The sequence below is a fragment of the Zonotrichia leucophrys genome, chromosome 2 (assembly GCF_028769735.1).
Source record: "Zonotrichia leucophrys gambelii isolate GWCS_2022_RI chromosome 2, RI_Zleu_2.0, whole genome shotgun sequence".
Lineage (NCBI taxonomy): Eukaryota > Metazoa > Chordata > Aves > Passeriformes > Passerellidae > Zonotrichia > Zonotrichia leucophrys.
The window spans coordinates 48,532,950-48,552,279 of record NC_088171.1 but is presented as its reverse complement, the minus strand read 5'-3'; the positions used below and the strand labels follow the sequence as shown (position 1 = coordinate 48,552,279).

The following is a 19,330-nucleotide window of genomic DNA, read 5'->3' as shown; positions in this document are numbered from 1 at the left end:
TGTTTTAAATTTCATGTTACTGAGAACATGTGTGGTAAAACCAAATTAAAAAAATTCCTTATTTCCATTTTTTATTGTTTTGATTTTGAATGGGATTTTTCTAATCCCAGTTGGGTTTTTTGACATAAAAATGAAAGCTGACCTCTAAAAATACACTCATTCTTACCAAATTTCAATGATTGATGAAATTCAGCACCAATGTCCTAAGTGTGTTCATTGGCTTAATGTGGAGTGTGCAGCAGAAAAGTATCAACTGGATTGTTGCACTATTAAATGATTAAACAGTAAGAATTTGATTTCAAGTAAGAGGTTTGCACTCAGTGTCAAGCTTTACTATGCAGAAAGAAGTCAACAATACCCACACCATCTCCTGAGAGAAAGAAAACTGAAATCAGTTCAAATCCCCTCACAAATGTACTTGTGTTCCCTTGGCTTTAAGGAGGTAAATAGCATTAGGAAGTAAAGAAAAAGTAGTAAGTGGTTTTTGAATTGGAACACAAATGGTCTCTGAGGCTCTTGTACAAGATATACTACAGAAAAATTAACTACTTTATAGAATCCAGTAGTCCATAGATTGGGCAGCGTAAAAACAATCTCTCCTGGATTTCTGCCCATTGTGTGGTTAATGGCTTATGGAGCTCTGAATCCTTATTGTCTAACTACAGCTATATACTAGATTTCCAAAAGCTTGTGGTTCAATCTTCAGCATTTTGTGGTAGTTTTTATTTTTACAGTGATTTGATCTGTGGCACACATCACATGTTATGCCACTTTAAAATTAATGCTTCTAGTTACCAAATTTTTCAGCTTGTATTTTATTCATGTGGTACTTGTTGTTTATGGACCAAATTAAGTTTAAAAGCAAAGGCAAGTTTAAGTCAATATAAGCCCATGTATGCAGTTGCTGTATTAATGAAAGGTATTCTAAATGGACAGGCTCACATATGTCTCTGAAGATCAGAACTCAGGAAAATTAACAGTCATTACCCTTGTGGTTTATTTTATGGTGATGTTATTTAGGTCTAATTGTTTAACTTACTCCACTGCAAAAGGTATTTAAATGAAAGTATTTTATTTTCTGTTGAAACAGACAGGGAACTTTCACATTTTTTATAATCTTTCCTTTTAGCTGCACTAAGACTAAAGCAAGTGCCCTCCTCACCCTTCAGATGTGTTTATACTGCTGTTTTGTAACTGTGGGATGACCCAAACTGTAGCAGACTGGTCTGGATTAAAAATAACTGTTTGGGAGGGAAACTACTAAAGGCAACGCTGCTGTTGAAAGAACTGTCTAGCAAATTATACCCTGTCCTGACCGACGGCATAAGTTTTTTCAAACCACACAGCAGGCTTGTAAACTGGACATATGAGCAGAGTTTACTGCCTTTTTCTTTTTTATCATTTTATTTTATTTTTGTAAGTGTCTGCATTTTGAGGGATTTAATGTTTTTTTTCTTTTTAGCTGATGTAATGTGTCATCAAACATGCATTGATCGATCTACCTGTCTAATGTATTTATCAGTATTTCTGTCTGTGGGGAGAAATACTCTTGAGTTTGGGCATTGCACAGACTCAGCCTGTAAGAGTTTCCAGCAGCTTCACGTGTTGATGAGCTCTTAGTACTCCCTGCAGTCTTTCATGTTAGCAGCCTAGACATTCTTCAGCTCCTGAGGGTGTGAGCAGGTCAGGTTTTTCCAAGTCTGGTTTTGCAAAGGGAGTGGTAAAGCAGGGACATCTGTGCTATGCTGTACATTCCCTTCTGCTTTTATACTGTACATCACTGGCTGATGAGTGCATATTTAACAGAACTGGGGATTTGATGAAAGGAGCAAACACACAGAGGCACAGCAGCCTAAGCCTACCATGGTGCTTCTGCTTTCCTTTCTCATCTCACTTCAAGCTACTGAATCTGCTCCCTCACATCAGGGTCTGCCACTCGCTGCTGTGTCAGCACACTAAGCAAACAGACAAACTACTTCCTCAAAAGAAAGAAAAGAAACTTTTTTTTTTTTTCATTCAGTGCCCTGGGCTGTCAAAGAAATGCAGCTGGAATCAGTCAGTTGTCCTCTTTTGGTCTGTTCTTGTTTTACACTACTGTTAGTAAGAGGTCTCACATGAGATGCTCACTGAACCAGATAAATCAAATTGAAGGCCTCCTTGCCATTGCTCCCAACCTGGGCTCAGCACCCTCAGCAACATTGCCTCGTGGGCTGTGCAGCTGACAAGGTCACCAAAATGCTTCAGAACATAAAACTTTTCTCTGTGTCCGTAGATGAACCTACACTGCTCTCTCAGTGTCCATAGGTGAATCTACACAGATGATTACACTGGCATTATAAAGGGCAGAGGGCAGGTATTAGAGGAAGAGTGAGGAGCCAGAAATTTTGGGCTGGGGCAGAAACTTTTCATAGCCCAGTTTTAGAAGACAACATATTTTATAAAGATGCCTTTAAGGTATATCTTCACTATGGAGTTATCTTTGCCACTTTGGTGCAACTCCTGTGGAGCCAGGGGGGGCTATGAGTTTGTTTGAATGGGGCTATGAGTCACCCATACAGCTGAGACAAATCTAATGTCTTGGTGCTGCTAAAAGATGGTCCAACTCCCTGCCTCCTCCCATTTCTTGTGTGTTAACCCCTGTTCTTCAACCCAGTCCTGCTTTTTTTTCCCAGGAGCTGGTTCCAGTGTCTGTGTGCCTCACAAAGCCAATCCAGCCTGTTAACTTCTTGCAAAGTACATGATTCTGTTAGAAAACTGACTCTAAAATTAGATTTCTGCTCAGTTAGGGACTTGAAGAAACAAGAGAGGAACTGGTCATGAGTGGATGCAGAAAAGGCCCTTTTTTGTGGCAATAGATTCCAGGTGTGTCACTGAGCCACGACCTGAGAGCAGATGTGCCGTGAAACTGTGAGGATGGTGGCTGTCTCTGCTCTCGTATTTCACCCTGGGGACTGGCACTGAGACTCTGGGAGAGCAGGAATGGGACATACCCTGTGGGGTGGTGGCTGCTGGTGTTCTGCAGGGATCCCCTCTGTGAGCTGCCCTGGGCTGATGCAGCTGGGAACAGCCCTACATCTGTAAGGCCAGGCTGAGTGGCGCCTCTGCTCACGGTGTGCTGCAGCTGGGCTAGAAATGGATGAATTTTGTTAATTCAAGCTTTATTCTCTATTTTCCCTGAGGGGCCAGGCAGTGCTCCTTAGAAGTGCCATTGTGCTCCGTGCAAAGTTGCTCTGAGGTTTTCTTTGCACACAGATTTCATGTTAGAGGCAGCTCTTAAGTTATAACTTGAGTGTGTAATTAAGTTTTACTGGATAGCCTCTGGAAAACAAGACTCTATCTTTTTAAATAATTTTCACTGAGGAAGAGGCCTATATTTTATTTATAGTTGGCTTTGTTTATTGTGCTACTTAGTCATTATTTTAGTGAAGCTGATGACTATTAAAGTACAGTGATCAGATTAAGAGAAAGTAAATCCCTGGATTTCTAGTTACTTCTGTTTCATTTCACAGGTGATGAAAAGAAGTGGTAGTATAAAAAGCCAACAAGAAATCACAGAGTTTCCTAGTTAGTTTTCCATATGTTATATTCCTGAATATTGAAGAAAATTAGAGTGTGTTAGAGAATAGAGAACTGTGGACATGGTGTGTGCAAGCACAAAGCTGGAGGGGTTGGTGGTAGTGTGCATGGGCCCTAGTGAATCTGAGAGTGCATCTTGTCAATATGAATATATTTGTATCAGCAGAGATGCCATGTCTTAGAAACTGTCCGCATGTATCTTGATCTTGTTGATTGAGATGGCTTATCTTGTTTTTCCTTCAGGCTCATTCTTGCTTCCACAGCACTGCTATGAGTCTTATTAACTGAAAAGGGGGGAAAAAATGTAGTTTTATGTTTGTTTTTATGGTTTGGGTGACCTATAAATTATAGAAAAGACTTCAAGACAAGTCATGAAAAACAAGAAATGCTGATTTTATTCTATAATTATCCACGATATCCAGTCGTTTCTCAGACTGTGCGTTTGTATCACCAAAGAGTGGGGTGGATGTGTGCAGGTAGCTATTTTTCTCTTCTGAGACTTTTCAGAAAGTGATTTCCACAACACTCCTAATGCTAAACTTTTTGTTCAAAAGCCAGTCCATGCCTGGTTAAGAGGAGCTGACTGTGCAGTCCATCTGCTTGGGTGTGCAGACAGTCTAAAGGGGAAGTGCATGGGTGTGCTGCTTCCACTCCCCCTCAGAATGCAATGCCCTGAAATGGGGCAGAAAATGAGCAATGCTGCAGGGTCCTAGGTATACTAATGACTGATAAAAAATATCTTCAGGAACCAAGGTGGAAGAAGGAGTCATGTCTTCTTGCTACCCCAGCTGTGATAACATAGTTCTCTCATTCAGAACTGTATTCTGTAGTCGAGCCTAGAACTTGTATTTCAGAAAATCATGTCTGTACAGACAGCCCTTCTGATGAAGCAGAAGACTGTTCAAGTCCTGGGGTTTTTTTACTTGATGTATCAGAATAGTTGTGTGACTGGAACAGACTCTCAGCCTTCCTTAGAAGGAAAAAAAATCCTTATAATGCCTTATAAAGCAAGAAAAAGAAAACGTAATTCACACGCTGTAAATATTGAAAGACCAAAGATTTTATAAAAGGAATCTATATTTATTTTTGTTATTGCTAGTAGTAATAATAAGATTGATCTCATGGGAGGGAAAGGATGAAGGTCTATGCAGAATTTTCAGCATTTTTTAAATTGGCATCATCCTGATCTCTATGACTTGCCATTTGGCTGAAATAGCACACAGCTTCTGCCAAAAAAAAAAGACATTATGCTAAGCCTAGCTGTCTTGACAGTAACCAGAACAGAATTGTTTATGCTGCTGTTGAGAAGATTGTTCTCCAGACATCTGCTTCATTGCTGAGCAGCTTTATTGTCATACAGCCATGGTACAGGGACACGCTAGTTGATGCTGCTACGACAAGGTAGCAGATAGTCTGGTTAGCAGATAGTTTTAATTGTAAGAGAGTTGTAATTGCTTAATATGCAGATAGGAGGAAAAAGCACCTTGATTTAATTTTAGTTGTTAAATTCTGCCATCTTCCTATTGGAAACAATAAATGCAGCTAGATCAAGTTCACGTAAGCTTCTAAATAAATGTATATTTGTATGGGTTTTGTGTCTTGACTAAGAGGAGCCTTCTATTGAGCACATGCAGTTGCATGTTGGCTGGGTTGGCTGCTGTACAGCTGGAAGTCTCTGAGAGATCGATTGTGCATGCTTTAAGGACAAATTGCATTGTTCAGTGAAATTCTAGCTCTTGGCTTGTCTTACAGAGATAATACTGTATACCAGCCAGTGGAAAACTGAAGATAGATTGGTTTGGAGTTATTCCGACTTTAGCACACTTTTTGGGACAGTTGCTCAAATACCTGCTGGTGGTTTTTTCCATCCCAGTCTGATGAGAATTTCAGCAGTGCTGTCAAAACGTTTAAGCTGCCCTTGCTCACAGTAACTTGTTCCTGTCCTGCTTCATCTGGACAGTTATACCACTACTGTTTCTAGCAAGCTGGACTGGAAAACTGGTGTAGGTTATGAAAAGTGACAGTAGAAGCTACTTTTAATATAATATTCCTTAACCCAGTTTAGTTCCCTGATTGAGCTCACAGCATTGCCCCAGAAAACAGTTGTGAAAGCCCAAATTGCTAGATAAATGGAAAATGAATTTTCAGAAAATACAAACAATAATAAGCTAGTAGGTTTTTGCCACTATATAAAGTAGTCCTTTTCCACCCTTCTTGGCTGTGGAGTACCTGCTCCCTCTCTTGTTCAGCTCCAATGCTTATTTGACTCCTCAGTGATGCAATTCAATTTGCTAAATGTCGAAAACTCAGTCAGCCAATGGAGGGAGGAAATTAATTTGTATTTTTGACAGCACAGGGTTTTAAACAGGCTCAACTATTCCTGTGAAGCTTCACCTGGAAGCATAGATTACTTAATCTGACGTTGCTGCCAAAATCAATTCTTATCCAACAGGGATTTTACGTAATCTTCATTTCTTAGTGCTTCTGTAATGTCGGGAGAGGGTCACTATTGTCTATGAGGCAGAAATCCAAAAGAGTGTATAAAATCAGGTAATCCTACTATACCACTGTGGAGATGGTAATGGCAGGAGAATGAGAAAGGGCTGCAGCTCTGTCTTTCAGTGCAGTTTCCATAAAGAAAGAAGGTGGAGTAGGATTTTTTTCTGGAGTGGCTTTTTTTGTTGGTTTACTTTTCTCCTGCTTTTTCTATTTTGGGTTTGTTTCCCCATCAGTCTTCAGGCTTGGATTACACCCTCCCTCTCAGCACACACAAGTACAATTTTTCTTACATCTTTTACATATGCAAAGCACACACTGTGGGCTTTAGATAAAATCACAGAATCGTCTCACTTGGAAGGGACCCAGAAGGATCATTGAGTCCAACTCTGGAGTGAATGGCCCTACAGGGATTGAACCCACAGCCTCTGTGTTACTAACGTTGTGCTTTAACCAACTGAGCCAGTCTCAAGGTCATCTGAAGGTGGAACTGTCAAAGATCACATTTTGGAGGGAAGAGAGGGAGAGTTGCTGGTTCCTTCATCCTAAGTGCTATTTCTCGAGGCTTGATTTTTTTTTTTTCCTTTGCCTGTATTTGGGAATATTAGAATTTAAACAACCTCTTTTAAATGGTGATACCAACACCCTGTTGACAGGAAGAGGGATGAGGAGAGGAGACAGTTTTACTGGGTCTTGTTTGGTAAACTCTTTTGTAAAATGTTAAGAAGAGTCACTCCAGCAGTAGATTTATATTTCCAAATATTCTCCAGAGTATGAAGGTGGGCAAAACTATTTTTTTATTTTTTTTTTACTCCAGACAAAACTGTAGTATTTGAAAAACCAAGAAAAATAAGAGGAAAAGCTTAAAATCTCCACTTCTGCAACTTTCCAGGATGATTTTGTCTGTTGGACTGTGTATAACTGTGGGACGTTGTGGCTGTGATGAGTCTGAAGGCTGCTGTGTAACTTAATAGTAATAATAATTTTGTAGATTATTCTGGGTCAAAGTGTTTCCAGATGTCATATGCTTGTGATAGCCACACCTGTTACAAAGATAAGCCAGAAATTCGTACTCTTGGATTTTTCTTTACGCTGCTTATAATCTAGAATGTGCATTATCTTTGTGTTTGCCTGAAAAGCAATAGCCAAATTGCTTAATGTGGTTGGCAGGTCATTCATCCATCATCCCATCAGTGTTTTTGTAGAGGAGGAAGTTTTTGTGAGCATCTTCCACCTTTGGTAGCAGTGGCCCTGTCTGGGGTCATACTGCATTAAAAACTTTTATCCTCAGTGTTACTCTTACATGATTCTGCTCATGTTCAAACAGTGCAGGCTCTGAGACAATTGCTGTGCTGAAAGTGGTGTGACTGCTTTGGGTCTTGGTATCATTAACTACAGTGGCTCCACACTGGCTTCCATAATGGGACATTTTAGTTTTTTTCCCCCAGTTCAAACAAGCCCTTCCTGTGCACTGTGTGTTGCTCCAGCTGGGGTTTAGATTTGGGGTATCTTTAGTCTTTGTGCAGCAGTTTTGGTACATGAACAGATAGGTGTTGATCTAGTCAGGTCCCTGCTAACCTGGTCTCTGCTGGAAGCTGTTCAAGGTGTAGCCTGCAGTGTTTGAGAAGGCAGTAAGTCTGTGTGCTTGAGGAAGTCCTGAGAGAACTCATTGCTGCTCCTTGGGATTCATTTGGAAGTACATCACAAAGTTCCTTTGAGGCCAGACAGGAAATATGTTACAGTAGAGAAATGTCTAACATGGTAACTTGTCATTCATGTTATTTTGCATTAGGTTGGCATCTATTTTGAATTTCCTGCCTGCGTAAAAATCACTGGGTTTGTCTTTCACCACTATAGAATCCCAGCCTTTCACAATTGCTATTTAATTTGCCCTTATAACATTTGCTTTTTGGCTGTGGTTTTGTTTCCATCTGTGCAAGTGCAATTGAGGGATGCTTTCTTTAGGAAACAAAAAAGAAAAAACAAAGTAAAAAAAGATAAATATAAGTATTGAGCTAATTACAGTGTCTAGATCAGTCAGGCTTTCAGCAGTTTTGACCCTACCTTGGTAACTCACCAAGAAGGGCTCTGCAGAGCTGTTTGGTTGCTACCACAGAGTCAGCCCTCTGGAGAAAAAAAAGTTATGTATGTATAGAAAGAGGAAAGCTGATGGAGTGGCAGACTGTACTTAGTTTCTTTCTAGGCTGACTTGCTGGGAGAATCAGCTTGGCTTCTCCTTGGTGACTTTTGCATGGTCTGTGGGTAAATATGAGAGGAACTCCTGCTCATGCCAGTTCCTTCTCTGTTATGTTTTGGTTTGATGATAGATGAAAACAGCATGTGTTGCTTTAGACAACAGCCTCCATCCACATCTTCAGTGGTAAAAGTCAATCTATAATCATGTGTTGCTGCAACATTTGATGTCCTAGATGGATTGCTGCTCTAGTCACATCAAAGCAAGAAAAATCAGTGGAAATTGTTTGGTTTAATACAATGGCTATGTTTCCTCCAAAGTCAAAATTTTGTCTTTGTATTGCTTCACCAGAAATGTCTTATATAATTCAATTATTTCTGCACATTTTCCTAAATTTATATTTTCTTTTACTTTGCATACTTTTTGACCTCAGGTTAACTGATTGCTGATTAACTCAGGATGGATAAGAGTTCTGCAAATGCTAAGAGAGTCTAAATGTTTTGTTTTAGGACTCAGATGTTTGTTCTGTAATCCCTGTCTCAGTCATGGAGAAAATGCCATGATTAGAGCCTGTTGTGAGAAATCTCTGAAACAGAATCTGTCCTTTGAAGTGCTACCAGTTTGCAAACACCACACTTCTTTCTCTATCAGAAAAACACAGCCCTAATTTCAAGGTTTTTTGCTGCTTAGCCGAAGTCAGCACCTGGAAGAAAGCAGCTATTTTAAAAACTGGCCTGGGAAGAGTGGTATGAAGTTTGGCTGACATGCTGCAGAAAGTTGCAAGGGTCCATGCACATTTGGGAGATGATAAAACCCATTTGTTGTGGCAATTGTTCTTGGTGGTTTAGCAGAATCTGCCACAGCATGGAAGCACGCAGTTTGCAGAAGCACAGGAGTGACGTTCTGCTGAAGTTTGGATCTCCTACTATGGAAACTGTTTTGAATTTTACTGCTCACAAAAGCACGTTGAGGGTATTTTCCCCTGCTTGTTAATGCTGTGTGATCATCAGGATGTTTTTTGTTTACTCATTATTACTGGCTACACAGATAGATGTTGTATCATAAAAGAACCAAGGGCATGAAATCCAAGGAGAAAATCTTGTCACTTCTCTGATTTGAGTTAGGCTGTAGCCCAGTCTGTGTTTGGATACAGGGTAAACTGTGGCAGTACTATCTTCAGGCATGAGTATTGCAGCTCACAGCTGGCAGAGGACTTCAAACCACTGTTCCTGTGGTTTCTCCACTGACATACACACAAGCCAGCCCGAAAGCTGCCCTCCTTGAGACTGGTTCCTCTTGAAAAGCTGGGAGGAATTACTGCTTTACCAAAAGGGAAAAAAACCCACAAAACTGTAGCTGCATTCTGGGAGAGAATTAGAGAATTGAATGAGTGATTGGACAGCTTGTAGACCTAGAGCTGTTCTGAGCTGAATGACACTGCTGTGCAGCTTGCTGTGAGGGAAAAGTGCACTTGGGGAGAAGGTGCAGAAAGGAAAGAGGAACCTCTTTTTTGTCCTTTTTAACACTAGTCTGCTCACTGTGGAACTGCAGTTAAGCCTCTGAAATAAAACTGTGAATTAGATTTAGAAGGCACAAGAAATGGTTAAGTAAGGAACAGATTGTTGGGGTTTTTTTATTTCTTTCTAGCTCTGTTATTTTTTATATGTTTAAGTGGTGTTTTAAAAAGAGGGTATCTATATTTTGTGGCATTTTTACCATTTACTATCCTAGCTACACACCTTTCAGCAATGCTGACTCTGACATCAGTATTAGTGGTGGAGACTATAATTAAATGAAAGAGTTCTCCGGGCGATGGGTTACATGTTGTTAAAACAGTACAGAAGATGCTTAATCTGTAAACCTTTATTGTTTTATGTCAAAGGCTTTTTACACAAATGTTTTACTACATTAGAATGTCTAGATATGTTTTTTTCCTAACAGAAGTTAAAACAAGTATTCTGAACAAATATTTGATATTTATTTGGGGTGTTCATTACCAGTTACTGTACTGCTTCTGTTCACAGCAAATTGTTAGCAATTTACTGCCTTGTTGTATGCATGTCTGTGAATTTCATGGCTCAGGTATGGGGGGTTGTATGCATTAAATAGAGTACAGATGCTTTAAAGTGTTTTTCCTCACCTGCAAGTTTTAATTTTGCAGACGATATCAGAAATTGCAGAAGATAATGAAGCCCTGGTAAGAACTTGATTAGATCATCACCTTGCATACTACCTCTTCTTTTGCATGACTGAGTTCAGGCCCTTGTGCTAATCTTTATATGTAAATACAACTGTGCATATGCATCAGCAAGTCTTCAATCTTCTCTGTTTTCTGCTCTTTGATGCCTGTTAAAATTTTCTGATGAAGCCTTTTCATTGCTTTGCCTATGGAATGAGTGCTTTATTTCTGTGACTTCAGCAGGGGCTTTAACTATTTCTGAAGTAAAGCTTTTGTTTTCTTTTCTAATCTCAGCAAAAAAATAATTTCCCCAACTTTCCCAATTCCCCTCTTGAATTTCATTGGCTTATGTGATTGATAGTTGGCAATTTTAATGGTCAATGTTAGTGAGATGAAAAGTAAGGTTATTGTCCCGGACAATGGGACAATGACATTGTCTTTATTTGCTGGTCCCAGGTAATGCTAGTTGTTGCAGACAGCTGTATAAAAGAAAGCTGTAAAATAGCAAATGGTCTCATATCAGAATTTCCCTGCCTGTTTCCCTGATGATTTTGAACAGAAGGCTTCTGTTTGCTCAGAGTTAAGCACAGGCTTTGATAAATTTGAATCCCAAGAGATGTTGTAGTATCTTGACTGGTTTGCAAATTTGACATGTCAAGTATAGCTAAAACCCAAGGAAGCAAGAGAATAATCAATTAAGCATATGTCTGTCATTCTGAGAGCTTGATGTGATTTTTCATACAAGAAATGCAGCTCCCCATCCAAACCTGTGCTAAATCATACTTTCACAAATCTGCTGTAAACCAAGTTCTGAGACATTTATTTTTAAATCATTGCCTAATAAATAAATTACATAGTAAGAATAAATTTGGCAGGAAATTTAAATCCTTCTGCTAAGTTCAGTTTCTTAACCTAATACAAAGTAACTTTTTTCATAATAGAAAAGTTTAGATTATGAGGAAAATTGTTAAAGTGCCATGAAGCTTATGTAATTCTTGGCAGCATCATCTTGGCAGCATGACCTGAAGGCTCTGTTGCCTTTTAGTGGGATTGTGAAAGGTTGGACAATTGGGTAGAGAGAAATCTAATGAGGTTCAAGTATGTGAAATGGATGGTCCTGCACCTGAGGAGGAGTAACCCCAAGCACCAGTAGATGCTGAGGACTGACCAAGCAGAGAGCAGCTCTGGAGAGAAGGATCTGGGAGTCCTGGAGGATGACAAGTTTACCATGAGCAGCTGGCAGTGCCCTTGGGGCCGGGAGGGCCAATGATACCCTGAGGAGACTGAGGCCAGCAGGTGGAGGGAGCAGGTCCTCCCCCTCTGCTCTGCTCTAGTGCAGCCACATCTGCAGTGCTGTGTCCAGCTCTGCCCTCCTCAGTACCAGAAAGGCATGGAGCTCCTGGGACAGGTCCACTGGAGGGCTGAGAAGATAATTAGGGCTCTGGAGCATCTCTCTTAAGGGGAGAGACTGCAGGAGCTGGGCCTGTTTAGTGTGGAGAAGACTGAGAGGGGATCTCATTAATGCAGATAAATATCTCAAAGGCAGGTGCCAAGAGGACGGTGCCAGACTCTTTCCCATGGTTCCCAGCACCAGGACAAGAAGCAGTGGCTGTGAGCTAAAACACAAGAAGTTCACCTCAACATGATGAAGAACTTTACATTGAGGGCAGCAGAACACTGAACAGCTGCCCAGGGAGTTCATGGAGTCTCCCTCTCAGGAGACATTCCAACCCCACCTGGATGAGTTCCTGAGTAACCTGATCGAGGTGACCCTGCCTTGGCAGGTTGGACCAGATGATTTTCAGAAATACCTTCCAACCCTAAAAATTCTGTGGTTCTGTGATCACCCCTGCTGAGACAAGGTATCTCCTGTCCCTTTAGATGGCATTTCCTCACTGCTGTGAAAATAGTTCTTTGTGGAAGGATGGTTATAGTCTTTCAGCACCTCTCTGTTTCCAAACTCTATTACACTCTAGACTTCTATGGAATAAGTTTGTCCTCAGGACAGTACTGAAACACTGACTTACAGTTACATTACGTCCTTGTTTTAGGGCCTGATCTGACTGATGACCTGAATAATTTTTTTTACGCAGTTTAGCTTTGTTTACTCATGAGAACAAGGTTTTACCCACTTGAGCCTTACTAAGATTCTTATTAAGAGGATCCTTATTGGTCAATGTAGATGTATCACATCAGTTAATTCAGTAGTAAAGAATGTGTATGACTAAAGTTTATTCTAACTTTGGGAGTTAAATCCTACCAATAGAAACTTCAGTTTACATGGAGGTACTCATATATTAATATTTTGATTTTCTCAAGATTAATATTTTGATTTCCAGCATTAGTGTGTAAGATAATACAATTAAGTAACACAAATTATTGAATTTGGGACTTGTACTGAAAAAGATACCGAGCCATTGTTGAGGATGTGAAACCAATAGTTCTAGAAGCTCACTTGCTCATATGTTTTGAAGGTAAAGTGTTTACAGTAGTGTTCCATGAGTGCAGTTATCCAACATCATGACTATTTTTCCCCCATGTATTCGTGGGAAAAGATCTACTGAAATGAGAACAATAAAATACCCCACAGAGCTTGATATCATGAACTAAACAAAAACATTTCTCAGCATCCACTTCCTGTCTTCTTGACTAAAGATACTTAAAGGAACCAAATGCTAAAAAAAAAAAAAAGTTACTTCGGATTTACAGGGTGACATAATAAATTTTTAAAAATACCAGGAAGCATATCTATTAATTGACTTCTGCATTGCAGTGCTAAATTGTAGTCAAACCAAACTGATTGTAGAGGTGTTTTTCCAGCATAGTGATGCTTGAACTTTTAGGAAGAGTAGTCTGTTCAAGGAAATTGCCATGAAATGAACAAAACCAGGAATTTAAAAAATGGGGAAGAAGGAAAAAAAGGTAATTCTAATCACATCTTCAGTGTGTAATAGTTCCTCTGGGCCAGTTTCCCATGCTTAATGTACCTTTAAGTGGATTTAGTCATACTCCATAGTAAGAGTATCTATACTTGGATTTATTCAAGAATATTTACAGTTATGTTTAAAATTCACACCTTGTTTTTCTTTAATGAAAATTAATTTTCAGACATAGTGAAACCCTGATACTAGGGTTACAAAGCTATTTCTTTTTCTTGCAATGCAAGAGATTTGAAATCAGTAAGGCTGACCCCTTTTAATGATGCAGTGAAACTGTACCACAAAGAAATATTTCGGTAGTGCTTAGCCAGCACAATGAAAAGGCAAAAATCTGTGTCAATTGCTCTGTAGCAGTTAAGTGTATTTTCTGTAATCATCTAGAAAAATAGGGGCTGCTGCTACACAGATTGTTCCATCATTTTCATCTGTACTAAGTACCAAGTAGGTGTGAATTCTCCTGCTTTGATTTTGCAGCGGCTTAGTTTTACCCTTGGAAAGGTTGCTTGAAGAAACAGGGCAGTGTTGAAGCAGTGAAGAGGAGCCATAGCAATATAAAGTTCACACTGTGCTGGCAAAGCATCCTGCTACATCATCAGTCTTCGTTTTAGACTTAGTTAGATTCTGGCCCCCATGGCTTTTCCAGAGAGAGCTCTTGTCTTCTGATGATTAGATATATTCTGTTCCCCTGTTTAAATTTATTCATGGCCATTTATCCTTGACAGCTCCAATTTAAAAAGCTGTTCTTACTCTTTGATGTTGACCTCAGTGATGTCAGGCCTTTCAGCTGCCCAGTATTGGGCTGTGAGCCCAGATAAGGGACTTAGTTAACCACTCCTGCATTTAGTAGTAGGCTGCTACTCTCCTGTTACCTCCTGTCCAATTAAATTGTTTCTTTGCTGCTTTCCCTTGCAAAATTAGAGCTCAGCTTTGGTTCTGTTTTGCCCATGAAAGTGGTTTGTGTAAAGGTGTGCATTCTTTGGCTTCTAGTCCCGGTGGGCTGGTGGCTCTGTTTCTGGTTGCAACAGAGAAGCAGCAATTAATTTCCAGATTCCACTACACAAAGGTACTTTTCATATAAAACATGAGCTTGGTAAAAGCTTGTATTCCCTTGTTTGTCACCTGATGACAGTTTAGCCTGGCTAATTATTTTGATTTACATAATCATTTGAGCAGCCAAGTATTTTTCCCTTCATAACAGTGATAAAATGTCCTTTTTGTTATGTGTGTAAAACATGGACTGAGATTTTTTAAATTTCTTTTTTAAAAACATCTAGAGGATTAAGGTGCGAGATTGCCATTAATTTATTTTGATAATCCAAGTAGCTCTAGGCATCTTTCAAAATAAGCACACAGGATAATAAGATGGTTTAGCCTGTAGAAATGATACTAGGAAGGCATGTGAGAGACAGGTGTGGTAATCAGGATCACAGGCACATTCCTATCATTTTTATTTTCAGGAAAGAAAAACTAGTATCAGAATGTGTGGAATGGTTTGGGTTTGGTTTTTTTCCTTCACAGTTTCCTAAGGTAAGAATACAGAGAATTCTTAGGAATTTAAATTAACAGGTTTGACCTGGCATTTCTCTAAAGCCTAGAGATGCAGAAAGCAGCTGTTGCCCTCATCTTCAGGCAGGTTTGTCAGAGAGGTTGTGGACCCACAGGCTGTATTAGAGCATGGCCATCCACTGGAATGGCTCATGCTGGGACAGCTGATGGCATTGCAAACCTCAGCTTTCTGCTGCCCAGCAAGCTTTTGCCAGGACTTGCTGTGGGTGCTGCATGCCTAGCTCTCACAATGGGGGTTAGAAGAGGAGAGTCAGCAAAGAACAGTGAAATTTCATCTCTTGTCCCAGTGTAAAGCATCCAAGAGCCAGAGCAGCATTTGGGAGGGCTTGTAGAAGTAGCTTGCCTGAGAGCAAAGGTTATTAAGATGTCAGCATTAATGAGATATGAAATTGCAATTACACAGTGCATCTTTCTGACCATTTTTCCCCTCTTGCTGCATTAAAAAGCATCTTCATTAGGAATTGTCGTCAAACTATTAAGTAATTTAGCCAGAGCAGTAAGGGTTTGATAGTTACAGAACTGTTGTACCTTAGTTATGGATTATTCTAAAATTATTTCATGAAGAAAGAGTCCCCATTATTTTTTTTGACTTTTTGTGTGATCAAAACCATACAGACGCCTTGAGTTAAACAGCTCCTACCTTTTTTTTTTTAAAGATTGCTAATTTCATGAACCAGCTTTGATTACCTTGAAATTTCTAGCCTCTGTCTGCTGCTCTTAATAGTGTGAGTGTGTCTGTGTGTGTGTGTTTGGAAGCAAATTACTTGGAAGTCTATTTCTACCTATCCGCTTGTGTTTAGCCACTTAACAATGAATCAACACCCTTCCCCTCCCCTTGCAGATGCTTTAATCCTTATCTTGCCCTAGTTACCCTGCAGATTGCTTTCATCTTTAGCTGTGCTGCTCCTAATGCTTATCCCTTAAGCCTGGCTTTTGACTTTTGCAATGGCACTTGGTGTATCCGTGCGTGGGCAGGTGCATGTGTACAGCCATATATTTTAGAAGGACACAGTGTCTATGTGTGGTGCTGCATAATAATAGAGCTGAAGTATTTCTTGCTGCTTGATTAGTCCCAGTGTTGCACTTCTTCTGTCATTAATTATTTGAAGCAGAGTCACCGGAGTGACATCTGATGAGGTGTCTGAACATCTTAAGTTGAAAAGTGCTTTCACCTTCTGGATCCCAAATGGTTGTATTGCTGTCAGTTCTGCTAAAACTAGGTTTGTACATTCAAACCAGAATTGTCAGCTCCATTAGCCCAGTTTATTCCCCAGAGCTGTGGAAGAGCATGGATTAATCAGTATTAATCTGGTAGGACTGATCAATAGTTTTGATGAAAAGACTTAATGAGACTGGTGAATCCAGGTTGGTTTGATCCCTTTACACTCCAGCCACTGCTGTTCTGAAGATGAATATCCATGCCCAAGTTTAATGCAGTTTAAGTAAGCCCTCTAAACTTTACCTTTTCTTGATGGGGATTAGTTTTCATGCACTATTTGTTTATTGAAGAGCATTCATATACTAAATACAGGTTAACTGACAAAATTTTAAAACAATTGATGAGAAAATTTATCTTTGCTAGATACGTGCTTAGTTTAACACTGGGAGAGATTTTTATTTACTTTTCAACATATATGGCCTACCTTTTTAATTAAATATTTGAAACTTATTTCATTTTAATTAATAATAATAATATTAATATTTATAACATTAGTATTCCCTGTATTAGTAGAAGTATTGTGTCATGAAAATGCATTAGGATTTGCTACAGGCTTTTAGAAGAAAGCCTTTCCTGGGGTTGCTGTTTTATTTGTGGGTTCATAAATAACTATATTATGCAAAAGGAATTAATTGGGGAATGTGACAGGACCAGAGCTGATTAAATTTCCTTCAGAGTCTTATTGTCATCCTAATATTAAATCCTTGGTTATTTGGAATGCTAATGGTGACATTTTAAATGTAATGTGCTTCTTAAATGATTTGCAATATTAAAGAAACCCCAAACAAACAAACCAGCTACAACAAGTAAAAAAGGCCACAGAGCATCCTCTGCCCCTCAAAGCTAAACCCAGAACTTCTAGACCATTTTTTTTTTCTGAAGAAAGTATTCCCTGCCAAGTTACAGTGGTTTTTTAGAGACAAAATTTTTCTTGTTTGCTCTTTGGTGTAGGTTTTCCATTTTGTTCTAAGTAATCAAAGCCACTGTGCATACCTGTATTTACTGAAGGGAGAGGTGTTTTGGTGTTTTTTGGGCTTTACTCACAAAATGTCAGGAATGGCAGGGGTATTTTTGGTGGAGGGAATCTCAGAAATTTTGACAAAATATCCTTTCTTAAATGAAGAGGCCATTAAAGGCTGCATCTTGCCATCAGATATCCCTAAGTGGCAGATTAAACCAAATCCAGCTACAGGAATTGCTTCATTGAAGCTGATTTGTCTGCCTTATTCCTCTGTACTGCTGTAAATGTCTTCCATCTGAGTGGATGTTCACTTTTTTGTGTTGGGTTCATGCAGGACAGTCGGATAAACCACAGATCAAAGAACACCAATTAATTACATTGATTAACTATAGCTCTAATATTGGATTCAGGCTTCCAACATGCTAAGTTTTGCAGTTCCAATCTGATAGAGGGTTGTTTTTTTAAATTCTATCTTTTTATTAGGAGTAAGCTGCTGTATTAAAATCACTGGGACTATTCATGCTGTTTGATTGTATAGTTTTGCTTTTTAATAGTTTACTGGCAGAGTACCTTGCAGGCAGTTTGACATGCCCTGGAAGGTAATTCCCTTTCAGGATCTCTGCACTGCTGTTTGTACTGAGTAGTTACTTCATGGAAGGGCTTCACTGAAATCCTTGTGGCTGCTGACTGTTTGGTGCCCTGACTATGTAAAGAAATGAAGTTAATCTTTAAAAGTTGTGGTTTAACATGAAAAGTTCCTATGCATCTAGGCATATTATCCCTGATGAGTTTAAACACGTTTTGAATTTACTTGAGTTCATTCAAAGATGTGTTGAATTTCAAATTTACAGGTGTAAAATGCAGGGCAGTGGCCTGCAAATCCTAAATAATTTAAACTGCACACTTTGCAATTTGGTTGCTCATAGATAGAGTAAAAGGGATGCATCTCCAGATTTAAAGAAAGAAATCAAGGCATTAACTGTTAGAAAACTGTTCAAGATATATAATCTCCTCTGGCGCATTTTTAAAATATATTTGCTTCATTGTAAGAGAAGGAATAAACAATGCTGTAACTTCCTACCAATTTGCTTGATGCAGAGGTACCAAAATGCGACACCTCTACATGGCCTTCAATTAGGAGGATTTCATAAGTGCTAAGGAAAAAGTTCATGTCTTTCCTCTGTTAGATCTAAATCTCTGAATTTATGAGAGAAGTTTACTTTGGACTGATTTTTTTTTTTTTTTTTTTTTTTTTGAGCATTGCATGCAGTGTTCTCCTAGGGATTACCTCTTCTCTTACAACTGCTTTCCTCCGGTAGACTATTCTTGTTACCCATGCTAAATTGTGTAGGAGACTACCTATAGCACGGCCTCTCTTGCTCTTCTGCCACCTCTTAGTCCATAATTGGCTTCATTTTCCTGCCTTTCTGAAAGCTTCCTGCTGCTTTATTCCCTCGGTCGTTGCCCTGCTGCATTACTGGTAAATGTGTCATGACTCCTGTCTCTTGCAGCTTTGGAGATATGTTGTCCTTTACACTGACTGCATTTGTTGAGCTGATGGATCATGGGATTGTATCGTGGGATACATTCTCTGTGGCATTCATTAAAAAGGTAAATTTGGAATCAATGCTATCTGTTCTATATCAGTTTAAGTATTTGAGGTGAGTTGTGATTTGGGTTTGTTTCTTTTTTTCCTTCTTCGTATTTTTCCCCAGGTACATTATTTCGGTCGTTGGCCAAAAAAAGGTACATGAAAATGGGATTAAAGTGCTGTTTCAAACTATAAATGTTTGTACTGCAGAATCTGGTTCAACTTCTGTGGAAATCAGTTGGAGTGAATCGGAATCAACACAGTATTAGGCTTGTTATATGATAAATTGCTTATTCAATTACGTAGTGACCTCCCTGTGCAGATAAAATACAGTTAAAGCAAAAAATTAGTATTTTGATAGAATGTAAACTAAAATGAGTAATGCCATCTTTCTAGGTTAAGTTCCCTCTGGGGCATTGGAAGAAGAGAAATGAGTTAGTTTACAATTTAAAATTAGGATGATATCTGAGTTAATCAAGCTGAACTTTGCCCCTCTGAATCTTGCAGTTGAGGTATGTGGTTTTAAAAAAGATCTGTTCATGATTTGCAATATATCTTTCTTTACTTACATGTCAGAGATGCACAAAAGCAGCAGAAACATGGTAATAC

The 19,330-nt window shown here is 39.2% G+C and overlaps 1 protein-coding gene across 4 annotated transcripts in view; it reads left to right on the top strand.

Annotated features, from left to right (window-relative positions):
- The window catches only part of ELMO1 (engulfment and cell motility 1), a 303,547-nt gene that overhangs the window by 86,575 nt on the left and 197,642 nt on the right, over positions 1–19,330 (top strand). For all 4 annotated transcript variants that reach the window (XM_064704898.1, XM_064704900.1, XM_064704899.1 and 1 more), the window contains 2 exons: positions 10,428–10,463; positions 18,642–18,741. In XM_064704898.1, the coding sequence (XP_064560968.1) occupies positions 10,428–10,463; positions 18,642–18,741 (136 nt within the window). The remainder of the gene's footprint in view (positions 1–10,427; positions 10,464–18,641; positions 18,742–19,330) is intronic.